The following is a 12,237-nucleotide window of genomic DNA, read 5'->3' on the forward strand; positions in this document are numbered from 1 at the left end:
GAGATGGGTGGAGCCTGAATATAGACATAGTTTACCCAGAGTTGAGTTACAGAGTTGAAAGGACTTGTGACTCACAAGGGAGGATGCCTGCTCGGTGAGGTATAAGGGAGACACTAGAACATGTTTGTGGATCAACATGATCCACATAGAAGGGGAAAGGGGCAGATTCATAGGAGAGCTGCGTGGTTTCAGAATGAAGTTGCTGAGAAGGTGAGGTGAGCGATTTAGCCATCCTGAGGAAAGAACGGCTCTGATCAAAACAGAACTACTTCTACCTGGTGTCAAGTAAATCCGAGGGAGGAGGGAGCAAACATAGCCAGCTTTGGAGGCTGAAAAATGTGAGGGATTGAGGGTGAGTCCCTGAAATTCAGAGTCTGGAGCAAGAAGGAAGCATGGAAAGACTTGGAGAGTCAAGAATGTGTGCTGAGGCCTTGCAGGGGTAAGGGAGCCAACCTCACAGAGGGACGAAATGTACAGGTGATCAGTGTGGAGCACCTCTGCTTTGTGCATCCCATAGTATTCCTCTCGGACTCGGTGACTTTTCTCTGCAATGGCCGTCTTACTTTGATGGATCTCAGAAGAGGGTTCCCAGTCGCGATTAGAGATCTTCCCAAGAGAAGTAACTTGGTGATTCTGGGACCATTAAATCAGCACTGAACTAAGAATGTCATGAGCCAAGAAGGGCTAAGTTAATGTGTAGGCGAGCCCAGTTTGCATATTTGTACAGTGTTTCCACCCTGGCTGAGGCCTCACTTTCTCCTTTCTCATGGTGAACCATACTCTAAAAATATCTAATGGAAAACTTTAGAAGCAAACAATTTCTAAGTTTCAAATACCATTTACTAAGGTGTATTATTATAACTGTTCTTTTAGTCACTGTTGTTAGTTGCTTACTCTAACAAATTGAACAGTGTCATAGATGTATATGTACAGAAAAATAATGCATTATTGAGTTGACACTATCCCCGGTCTTTGGCATCTTTTGGGGGTCTTGGACTGTAGCCCTCTTAGTAAAGGGCCTGCTGCAATCATTTAAACAACAATGAATGCTTATGTTGTTTCTTACAAGTACTAGCATTTGCCTTTATCTGTGATTATATAGTTAAAAATAGTGTTTCTATTTCTAATTTTTAAAGTGTAGCCTATAACCATCTATTAAGATACTAGCTCAAATAATTTTCGAATATTAGCATATTAAGCATGTTGCTACTCTAGTGGGTATTAGCTCTCAGAGGTGTCTGGGGAACTGTTTGGCTTATTCCTTTAGGACAGTAGATGGTACTCCGGTGACGTCAGAAATCTAATGTGACTCTCCGAGGCCCCCAGCTGTGCACTCGGGAGATAATTTGTATATACGAAAGATTATGGCTTATAATTTGGTCAGGTTAATTTTGTCACCTTGAGCATTAAAATCTGCAAAGCCCAACAAGAACCTGTCTAGGCAGATCTGCGGTATGATGACCCATTACGAAAACCTCTTTATTTCAGCGCTAGGAAGAGGATGTCGGTGGTGGTTCGCACTCCCTCCGGGAAGCTACGGCTTTACTGCAAAGGCGCTGTGAGTCTTTTTTTTTGCCTTTCACAGTTTTGATTTATGGTGGTTTATAATGTACGTGTTAGGCATCCTGCTATGGAAATGTAACACAGATGTTTAACGTGAAACTGATGACATCCGCGTTTGTTGGTGTTTTATAGTAACAGCCTTCCGCCTCTTCTGGTGAAATGGTGAGTTCCTTCTGGATAAATTTGGTGCTTTGAAAAAGTCTGGCATAGGTTACTTTTGTAATTCAATTTTTAATACATGATATTTGAGGTTTGTGTTATATTAGCTCTGTTAGCGGATGACTAAACACAGAAAATATTTTTAAATTGTATTAGAATCTAATGATACACTCTAATTTTAATGTACTTGCCTAAAGAGCGTAGAAACGGGGAGAGGGTTGGCTCACAATTATTGCTGCAGTTTCTCATTTGGTATTGCTTGCTTGTCTTGCTTTAGAAATGATAGGGCTGCTGATTGTTGGTTGGCTTCAACATGTGAGTAGGTTATAGTGGCAGAAATAGGATTGCCTATTCCAACTGAATTTTCCAATGAGAAGCATGCTTACACTGATGGGAAGCATGAGAACCCTACCAACCGGGCCATTCTTTGCTAGGATTCATCAGGACTTTCCTCCTGAGGTGCCCTTTGCCTGGTGAGCCCTTCACACATTTCAGCTTGGAATTTTACAGTTTTAAATGGACTCAATGAGTGTGCTCAGTTCCATGGAAACTGGGAAACTAAAGAAAGCCAAGCCTCTTGTCTAAATTCCTGCTGAGAGCCTTAAATGCCTTGGCTTTAAAGCCTTGAAACACGCTTTTTGAATGCCGCTGGTTTTAGGACACTTTGGTAGAATTATTTCATGATGTCTTCTGAATTTGACTATACCGGATTTTTTTGGTTCTTGTGTTCCCATTGGTTAAGATGCCAAACATGTGTTCATCATGAGTGTTTTGTCTTCAGACTTTGAACTTGACTTTAGAACTGTGACGACAGGACCTAAGCCGTGTGAGGAGCTTAAGTCTAGCCAGGGAAGTCCATGCAGAGATGGTTAGGATGTAGTGTTGAGTCACATGGTACAGACTGTCCGTGTTCCTATGGCAACGTGCACAATAAGAGAGTAAAAGGGAAACTAAGACCGCCGGTCACTGGTTGACGTCCATCTGGTTTGCAACACCCAAATCGCACCTTCGCTTTACAATCTTGGACATTCTACCTCTAAACATTTACTGGAGGGATCTAAAGTATTGGACAGAAAATAAAAACATGGATTTTTTTTTTAGCCACAGAGATTGTTTGCACATATTAACATCGTGTTGTGTCATTTTCCCTCCAGAACAGAGATAAATCGTAAAACAGCAAGAACTGTTTGACAATGGTAGTTTGTAGATTGACATAGAGTTGCTGAACATGGGCCAGGCAGAAGGGTTTGTATGGATTGGCTTTGGGTGAGGGGTTGTGTTGGATTTGCCCCCATACCTGTGCTCAAGGGCAGGTATTTTCTTCTTGATCATTTCCTTGTTATTGGGGGAGATGATTTGAGGGCTGCGAACAGATGCAGACAGAGGTTCCGGTTAAACCTTATCATCTCCTCCAGGCAAGAGCCGCTAGGGACGGCTGGAGACAGGCACAGAGAAGACTGGGAAGGAAGATTTAAGGCTTAGTAATTGATGTTTGCAGGTGCTGAAGGAAAGGATTATCGGGGATCATTTGGGGATTTCTACTTGGCTTGCCGAGCAGACTAACACCGCTTTACCGTGATAGAGAGCTGGGAATTATACACAGGGCTATCGGGTGCCGAAGCCTGGATTTCCCAGGAAAAGAAATTGGAGGAAAAGAATCTGGAAAAATGACCCAGCTGTTAAGAGTTCTTGCTTACCTTCCAGAGAACACGAGTCTAGTTCCTAGCACCCACACAGCTCCAGGGGAGCCAGATTCCCTTCCAACCTCCAGGGCACCCGCAGCAATGAGCTACATTCACATAGACCCCCTGAAGAAAAGACCAAGTCTTCTTTGCTCCAATCCCTTGGTTGCTTGTAGTTCCTTGTCTGTGGGTGGAGCCTGTGGTAGCTGGAATGAAAGGGCCCACATAGGTTTATGAGGAGTGGCACTAGGAGGTGTGACCTTGCTGAAGTGGGCGTGACCTTGCTGGAGTAGGCAGGACCTTGTTGGAGGGAGTGTATCACGGTGGGGGGGTGGGCTTCGAGGTTTCAGAAGCTCAACTTATGCCCAGTGGCTCACTCTTCCTTCCTGCTTCCTGAAGACCCAGATGTAGAACCCTCAGACCCTCTCAGCACCATGTCTGCCTGCATGCCACCATGCTTTCTGCCATGGCAATAATGTACCAGACCTCGAACTATAAGGAGCCCCAATTAAATGTTTTATTTTATAGGAGTTGCTGTGTCTCTTCACAGCAATAGAAACTGTGGCTAACAGAGGGCCCCTGAGACTTCAGCCTTCAGTGTTTAGCTTCCCTGTCATTTCTGGAAGATGCAATCTCACAACAGACTTTCTGATCTTTCTAAGCCTCCCGACCATGATATTCCCTGAGCCTTAGGTGAAGGTGTTGTGTTGTAGATGTATCTACCATGACTGGCTGGGCTCCCACACTTGGCTGATCTCTGCATTGGGACCAGTTGGACCAGTGGTGGTTTATCTGTTTGCTACAAGGCAAAGTTTCTTTGGTGGGAAGTGAGAGCCACACTTAACTGTTGGGCAAAGGGTGAGTTTTAAAATGGAGTTAGGAACTGTGGCAGGAGGAGGTTCTCCTCCAAGATCCATAACTAGTGCCAGATCGTTAGCTAGGCTTCTAGTACCAGGAATAATTTCCCTCCCATGGAGCTGGCCGTAAGTCCAATTAGGGAGCTCAGGTGCAAGCCAGCTCCCCTACTCTGAGGCCAAGCCCAAAGTTCTGAGCTTTCTAATCATGCAAAGGGGCTGCAGAAAAAACTCATGCCAACCCCTGCAAAGACTATAAAACCATGAGCTTGGCATGCATACAAGAAAATACAGAGCCAGGGATGTGTGTGGAAATCTCACACCAGAGGAGCCAGGGCACCATAACCAGAGAAAAGTGGATTCGTTCCAGATTAGACCATCTGTATGGACGCTCTGCCTCAGGGTGTTGGAAGCTCAGCATGATAAATAAAAAAAGTTACGGCTATTTGTATTCAAAAGACACTGGGAAGGGGATCTGGTAAATGTGCAACATGAGTCAGAAATCTTAAGCAGTCTTTAAAATCATAAAGTAAATTCTGAATTAGGCACAATTGAGCGGAGACTGAGGTTAGTAAATTAGAAGACGGTACTGAAAACTCCCTGCAGCATGCAGTATAAAGAAGCAGGGATTGGGCTGGCATGTGATTTATAGTTCCTGGTTTTTTAAGAATTTCTATAAGGAAGATGCCTTCTTTTGTTAATTTTTAAACTAAAAATGGAAACGTATACAGTTTACAGTTTGCATCTGCGATCGTAGCCAGTTAGAGAAAAGGGCCATTTACTCAACTAAATCTTTAGTTTATTCAAGAAGTTTACTCTAAACCACAGGAAGACTTGAGATACTTGACTACCATACTTGATCTTACAGGAACCTTAAGGAGACTGAAAATATCAAAGTAGATATCTCTTAAAATTCTCTGCTGTATCCAAAATAGACCATCTCTAAAATCAGCTGCTTTTAGCAATTCTCTCCCACATCAAAGGCAAAGTTTAGCCAATTCTGAATGGAGCCTATCACAGAAAACATTTGTGCATATTTAAATATGAGCATGTCATGGGCTGGTGAAATGGGTGAGTATTTAAATAAAGGTTCTGTCCCAAAATTTGCCAATGTGAGTTTAATCCCTGGGGCCTGCGGGTAGAGGACAGAACCCAGTCCTGTCATTTGTTCTCTGGTCACCACACAGCAGCATGGCACAGTGATTACATCATTTTCCCATCCCTTTCCCTCCTTCCAATCCCTCCCGAACACTGTTCCTTGCTCTTTCGAATCCATGGCTTCTTTTTCATTCATTGCTATTACATGCATATGTATATATGCATATATATTCCTGCTCAGTCTGTCTCATGTTACTTGAATGCACTTAGTTACTGTTCTATTGCTATGAAGAGATACCATGACCAAGGAAACTCTTAGAAAGCCTTTAGTCATTGGGGCTTGCTGACAGTTGCAGAGATCTAATCCATTATCATCCTGGTGGGGAGGGAGCGTGGTGGCAGGCACTGGAGCAGCAGCTGACAGCTGTATCGAGTGGGCCTCTTGTGGGCTTTTGAAACCTCAAAGCCCATCTCCAGTGACACACTTTGTCCAACAAGGCCACACCTCCTAATCCTTCTAATCCTTTCAAACAGTTCCGCTTTCTGGTGACTAAACATTCAAACATATAAGCCTATGGGGGGGTATTCTTAGTCAAATCACTACAGTATGTTTTTAGGACTGGCCATTTGGTACTGGATAGCCAAATGGTGTGGTCTTCCCTGGGGAAGACTATTTCTCCCATCATTAGCATTCCTTAGACCTCAACCCTACACAAGTAGTTTATTCTTGTTTAAAATATATTTTGGTTGGGGCTGGGGAAATACCTCAGTAGGTAAGATGCTTGGCATACAAGCATGAGGACCTAAGTTTGATCATGAAAACCCACATAAAAGTAAAAAATAAATAGCATGAACTTGTAATTCTAGGAGAAGTAGAGACGGAGGATCTTTGGGGTTTGTTAAACAGCTGGTGTAGCCAACAGGCAAGCTCCACAACCCAGTGAGAGAGCCCATCTCACAAAAATAAGGTGACTAGCTCCTGAGGAACGATCCTGGAGGCTGACCAGTGGCCTCCACATGTGTATGAATACACACATGCATACATGCACATGCACAAAAATATGTTCATAAACATAGAGCTGAATTTGAACTTTAGTCTTAAACACATTAAGAGCCAGAGGTGGTGTCCCATGTCTTTAATCCCAGTGCTTGAGAGGTAGAAACAGAAAATCAGAGGTCAAGGTTGTCCTCAGCTACCTAATAAATTCAAAGTCTGCCTGAACTACATGAGACCCTGTCTCCAAAAAGCAAAAAGAAAAAAAGCAAGAGGAAAACAGTTTTTTGAGTAAACGATCACCAAAAAGGAATGATTAACCACAGGTTTAAGTTTCCCCAAAGCCTTGGACCCATCCATAGTGATAATAATTTGGCTGTGCTGTGCCATCTACAACAATAATCTGGTCACTAGTTTTCCAACTTTTCCTTACTGAGGACCAGGGTACAAGATAACCAAGTTCCCTGAGGAGCTTCCATAACTTCTAAGTCTGAACTGATGGCATATACCTATTCTAGTGTCTAGGGAGGAATTTCTTTCACTCCTAAAAGCATGGCATACTCTTAAGTATTTCGTTCATCACATGCAAGCACGGCCGACCACTGTGACTGTCGTCTGGAAACCTCTATGTGCTGTGGAAGGCCACATCCCCTCGCTTGCTTTTCTCAACACCACAAAGAATGTAGTCAATGAATTGCTTCTTCTGAGCGCCAGTGTGTTCAGATACACTGCGGAATTCAGCCCCCCTCCTCTTTCACTTACCACTTCTGTCTTTCTAGTTTTTAAAAGGTTTTCTTCCTCCGAAAACAGCCCCTGTTAGCCTTGTGGAAATTTTCACGAACTGCTATGAAAAACAAGAACTCCAAAGTGACTCCTTTCCTACCCAGGAAAGAGCCGTGGTCACAAACTGTCATTTCCTTCTCTGTTTCCCTTCCCATCCACTACTGGAAAATGAAAAGAAATTCATAATTGGGGCTTGGGCTATTCCATCTGTTCTGAGGTCACTTGGTTGTGTTTCTCTCAAGGGCTCTAAATCATACTCCATTAGTCAGTTTCCAGATCTCGGCCCGAGCCTGGAAACCCCACGGTGGGTACTACCACCGAGAGAGTAATTGCAGGTAAATGATTTATTTTTTCCTGGTCTAATAAAAAGTCATGAAGGCTGAATACTGACACTCTTTAAGACATTAAACCTAAGCCAGCGAATAACTAAAGGAACAATAGGCAATTTATAAAGGAGAAAAGAGCAGAGGGAAGTAAATGGCGCGTAAAGCTAAAGCCAACGGGACTTTCGAATGGTTCGGAGGAGGGGTGAGTAGGATCAAAACACACTGTATGGCAATTCAAAGAAATAATACTATTTTAATTCGGGAGTTTTAATTTACAAATTAAGTCAACCAAGTTTTAAAACTAGACACAGACACAGAGATGTCTGCCGTTTGAAGCAGCTCCAGGGTTGAAGGCCCTCATGTGTCCCCACTGAGCATCTAAGGACATTTGGTAGCCCGGTGCTGTGCCACCTCGAGTGTGTCCCTCTGTGAGGACAGACCCGGAAAGGTGCTCTTGTCCCTGGAAGGGTCTGTGGTTGGATAAGTTTTATGCACACACTATAGCCACTGAGGCTCCAGCTCACAGGGGAGCTGCATAGGACAGATTCTTTGTCAGGCAAACACATCCCAATATTCCCTGAGCCTAGACCGTTTTCTGCTAACTACCATTCACGAAATTCTACAAAATCTCCAGGGATAGCGCTCTCAGCCACTTAGTGGCTCTACTTCTCAGGCGCTAAGGCTACAAATGAAGGCCACCAGGCCCAGTTCCTTCTCTGGGTTTCCAACCAATTCTAGATGAGTTACAATTCTTACTGTGTCGTAAACATTATGTGGAAAATGTTATCATACTGTTTATGGAATTATCCCGAGAAAATGTGCGTGCATATTCTCTGCAGACCCAACCTTACAGGCCAGATTACATTTTCTGCCTGTGACTGATTGAATCCATGGTTGCAAACCCACAGGTCCAGCTGTATTCCTTCCTGCCTTTGGGGAATCATTATTACTCATAGGCCAAAAATAAATAATAATAATAATAATAATAATAACAATCTGTGCTTAAAAGAAAACACCGGGAGTTTTTGTACAGATTTGCAACTAATAACATTGCTGACCTCAGTTTTATTAAATCCAGGATACTTAATTAATCCACCGCACCTTCTGCTTATTTTCCAGGACACAGTAATTTATGAACGACTTGCAGAGACTTCAAAGTACAAAGAAATCACCCTAAAACATTTAGAACAGTTTGCTACAGAAGGTGAGCGTTCTATGAATAGAACTTGATTGAAGCGCGAAGAAATCATGGCCTTTTAATATCTTGCAGGGTCGTTGGCAGTTTCATTTCCAGATTTCTCAGATGAAGTATTGGTTATTGATAATAGCTTAGATATTCCTTTGCACTATTCCCACAATACCGACAGACTTTGGCCCTCATTTGATCTAGTAAAACCTTTAAATCTGTGTTACATTTTAGAATGAATACCGCTTAAATACTTTACCTTGTAGCTCGTGGAATTAGTTAAGAAAAATAAAATAACTGAGCTTCTATAATCTGAATAATAAAAAGAGAAATAAATACCTATATTATTATGTAAATTTATAACCTGACTTTTTTATTTTTATTTTTATTGAGCTCCACTCAGTGTCTGTGTGAGGCCTAGGAGTCTGTGGTAAAAAAGCTGCCCTGTAACTGTTCTGAAATACATGATGATGCATGAGGCCAGCGATACAGGGTCTAAGGAGATGTTCTGTATTAGAAAAGCGGAAGAGATGGTCCGTTAATCGGAGAATGTGTATTATCGTATTGCTGCACTTGATGACGGCATTCACCGAGTGTGTAAATTACCCACCTCTGTTTTCACTCCTGCTTCAGCTAGCCCGACTGGAGGAAAGGTTAAAGGGGCTTGGAATTGTAAGCAAGGTACAAAATTTAAAAGCTGAAAGCACATTCTAAGCATTTGCTATTGAGGTTTGTGTCATCATTAAAGTGACGTGTCAACAAATTGTTTTGGAAGACTACTCAAAACTGGATTTTGTTAAGTAATGGGAATGTCAGACTTGTGACTGAATCGTCTCTGGTGTGCTGGGCATGCTGCCTCTTGCAGGGCTGAGGACTCTGTGTTTTGCTGTGGCTGAGATTTCCGAGAGTGACTTCGAGGAGTGGCGGGCTGTCTACCAACGAGCATCCACATCCGTGCAGAACAGGCTGCTGAAGCTGGAGGAGAGCTACGAGCTGATTGAAAAGGTGTGTGGGCGGCGTCGCCTACAGAAAGTGCATTTCCACAGGTGTCCAGTCTTTCCTTGCTGGGACACCAGTAGAATCAGAAGCAGGCTGTGTAGTAGGTGGCTGGTGGTTGTCTAGGGTTTGCTGAGTTCATTTCCTGGCATGGGCCAGGAAAGACAAAAGGCAAACATCCAGAGAAAGGTAAAGAAGCAGCTTTATTCCTTCAGGGTGGGAAGGGCCTAAGGCTGAAGTTCTCTCGATGATGCTGGCTTGCATATGCTATGGGGCCCCTGGGCCCTTTCTTTCTCCTTATTAGCCCTTCGTGTCGGCAAGTTCTCCTCACAGTGCTTTCTGGGAAGGAGAAGTCACAATCCCAGGGAGCCTGTTTTCACTTTATTATCTACCTGTGCCTTTCTAACCCCCATTCAGCTATTCACAAGACTTAACTGTTGGTCTTCAAGATCAGCAACCAGTAACTCTTAATATGGTCCAGAATCTTGCCGAAGGGCCCAAGGACTAGGTATTGTTGTGTATAAATCTTCACTGTTCCCAGTTTTGTGTCATGATTTGGCTACTCTAGCAACTCCTGACCAGTGTTTGTCATTACTTCTGTATCACTGAAGACTTGGGACATGTGCACACACACAGACACACATACAGGGACATACATACAGGCACATATACATGAGAACATACGTGCACATGGACACATCCACTTGCACATGCACACACAGGAGGGAGAGATCTACATATACAAGCACAGACACAACACGTAACATTTATTATTGATATGTTTATGTAATATGAAATGATGCAGCTCTGAGGATTTGTAGAGAACCCGGTGCCTTCTCCTGCACTAGAGCTGCATTGGGCTTCACCCACTGTGTCCTTCGCCATTTCTGTCAAATACCTTGATTTTACACTTAAAGAAATCAAGTCTGTTCAGGCTGACGGTGGTAGATAGCCTGATACGGCAGCAAGATCTCCTGTGTCCCGAATGAACGACAGCAAGCTTTTTGAGTAGTCCTTACTGTGTGCTAGTGGTATAGGAGCACTTTCATCTGCTCACATGCTTAATCCTCTTGAGGAACTAATTGTCCCTACTTACAGATGAAGAAATCTAGGTGACGGAGAGGCTAAGACCCTGAACCAAGGTCACAGAGTTCAGGAGAGGATTAGCCAGAGCCCTGTGCTCGGATGTATACAAGGACCCTTGCTCTAGCTTGACCTTGCCACTCAGTCACCGCCCAGTTACCTGATTCCCTCAGTGTCTCCCCCCACCTTCCCGGGGTGCAGCATGGGGTCGAGGGAGCCTCCGAGGTGTGGTCCACCTGGTCATGCCTGCAGGTGGATGAGGCTGACATTTCTTTTCCTCTCTGCCGTGAAACTGGGTACTTCCTAGGTTGGAAGACAACTAGCACCGAGACCTCCCAGGACTTGTTCCCCTTCACTTACACCCACCCCACTCCACTCCCCACAACCCTTCCCTTTATGTAACACTAGGGAACATCTTCTTCTAGCCACAGTGGTTTTCTCTGACACGTAAAACTCAAGATAGTCTTCTGTTTCCAAAATACACTGCAATCACGTTAGGGTTAGTATCTTGTTTCTTATAAGTTATATAAGGGGAATATTATATTTCCCTTTATGCTTATTATTTATTATTTAAGGGGAAGACACCTAGAGATACACCTTTGATTTTTAAAAAATTCCCTTTTAACTGGAGTACACATTCAATATTTGTCCAGCAGATGGCGATCGTGAGTTATATTAAAATTTAAGTTTCCTGGGAACTTGTTCCCCCCACCTCCCCACCACACACACACACTTAGATAGTATACAAATACAGAAGCCTCCTTAAGACTGCCTTTTAAAAGAATGAAAACTAAAGGAATTTAAAGCTAACTGATTTTTAACATTTGTCATAAGCCACATGTTGAGAAATCTAAGATGTAGACATGTGAGAGACAGGGTCCCATCCTCAGCCAGCCTGCGGGTTTTATATGCTTTCCTACTCCTGACATAGGGTTCTCCTTCAGGCTCTCCTTTAACTAACACTCACTGAAGGATTAAGGCAGCTAGACCACAGGGTGGCTAAGCAAATGAGGACAGCTCCCTGGGGCCTCTAGACACCAAACGTGGTCTGCACAGATTCCCTAGGTGAGGAACTTCAAGGAAAGACCCATTCTTTCTGTCTGAAAGAAGCTTCTGAAATGGCTCTCCAAAGATTGTTTTGCCAGATACAGGACAACAGTAGTCTTTGGGAACTAGGCAAAGTTGGGGGAAAATAACACAGGGGTCCAGGTGCCTGAGTTCTTTTTTCTGGAAAGTGTCCCTGCCAGCCAGTCCCATTCCCTTGAGGACTGCAGGGTTTTCACATGTGTGAGACTGAGCGGGATAGCTCTGTTGTGTGTCGGAATGTCCCCTCTCTGTTAAAACCATCTGGATTCACACTCAGAAGCTGTGGTTACTGCCCCCCTTGCAAACAACCTAGTGGGACACTTTGAACAGAGAGGCCACCAGTTCCTTAGGTGTTTATTTCATCTGCCATAGCTTCTTTGTCTGAGACATACTGATAGTGCACTCTGGTCCTTATGTGTTTGGAATC

The 12,237-nt window shown here is 43.6% G+C and overlaps 1 protein-coding gene across 2 annotated transcripts in view; it reads left to right on the plus strand.

Annotated features, from left to right (window-relative positions):
- The window catches only part of Atp8a1 (ATPase phospholipid transporting 8A1), a 213,162-nt gene that overhangs the window by 96,856 nt on the left and 104,069 nt on the right, over window positions 1-12,237 (plus strand). For both annotated transcript variants that reach the window (XM_038327824.2, XM_038327841.1), the window contains 3 exons: window positions 1,489-1,558; window positions 8,579-8,663; window positions 9,511-9,650. In XM_038327824.2, coding sequence (XP_038183752.1) covers window positions 1,489-1,558; window positions 8,579-8,663; window positions 9,511-9,650 — 295 coding nt within the window. The remainder of the gene's footprint in view (window positions 1-1,488; window positions 1,559-8,578; window positions 8,664-9,510; window positions 9,651-12,237) is intronic.

The sequence above is a fragment of the Arvicola amphibius genome, chromosome 1, assembly GCF_903992535.2.
Source record: "Arvicola amphibius chromosome 1, mArvAmp1.2, whole genome shotgun sequence".
Classification (NCBI taxonomy): domain Eukaryota; kingdom Metazoa; phylum Chordata; class Mammalia; order Rodentia; family Cricetidae; genus Arvicola; species Arvicola amphibius.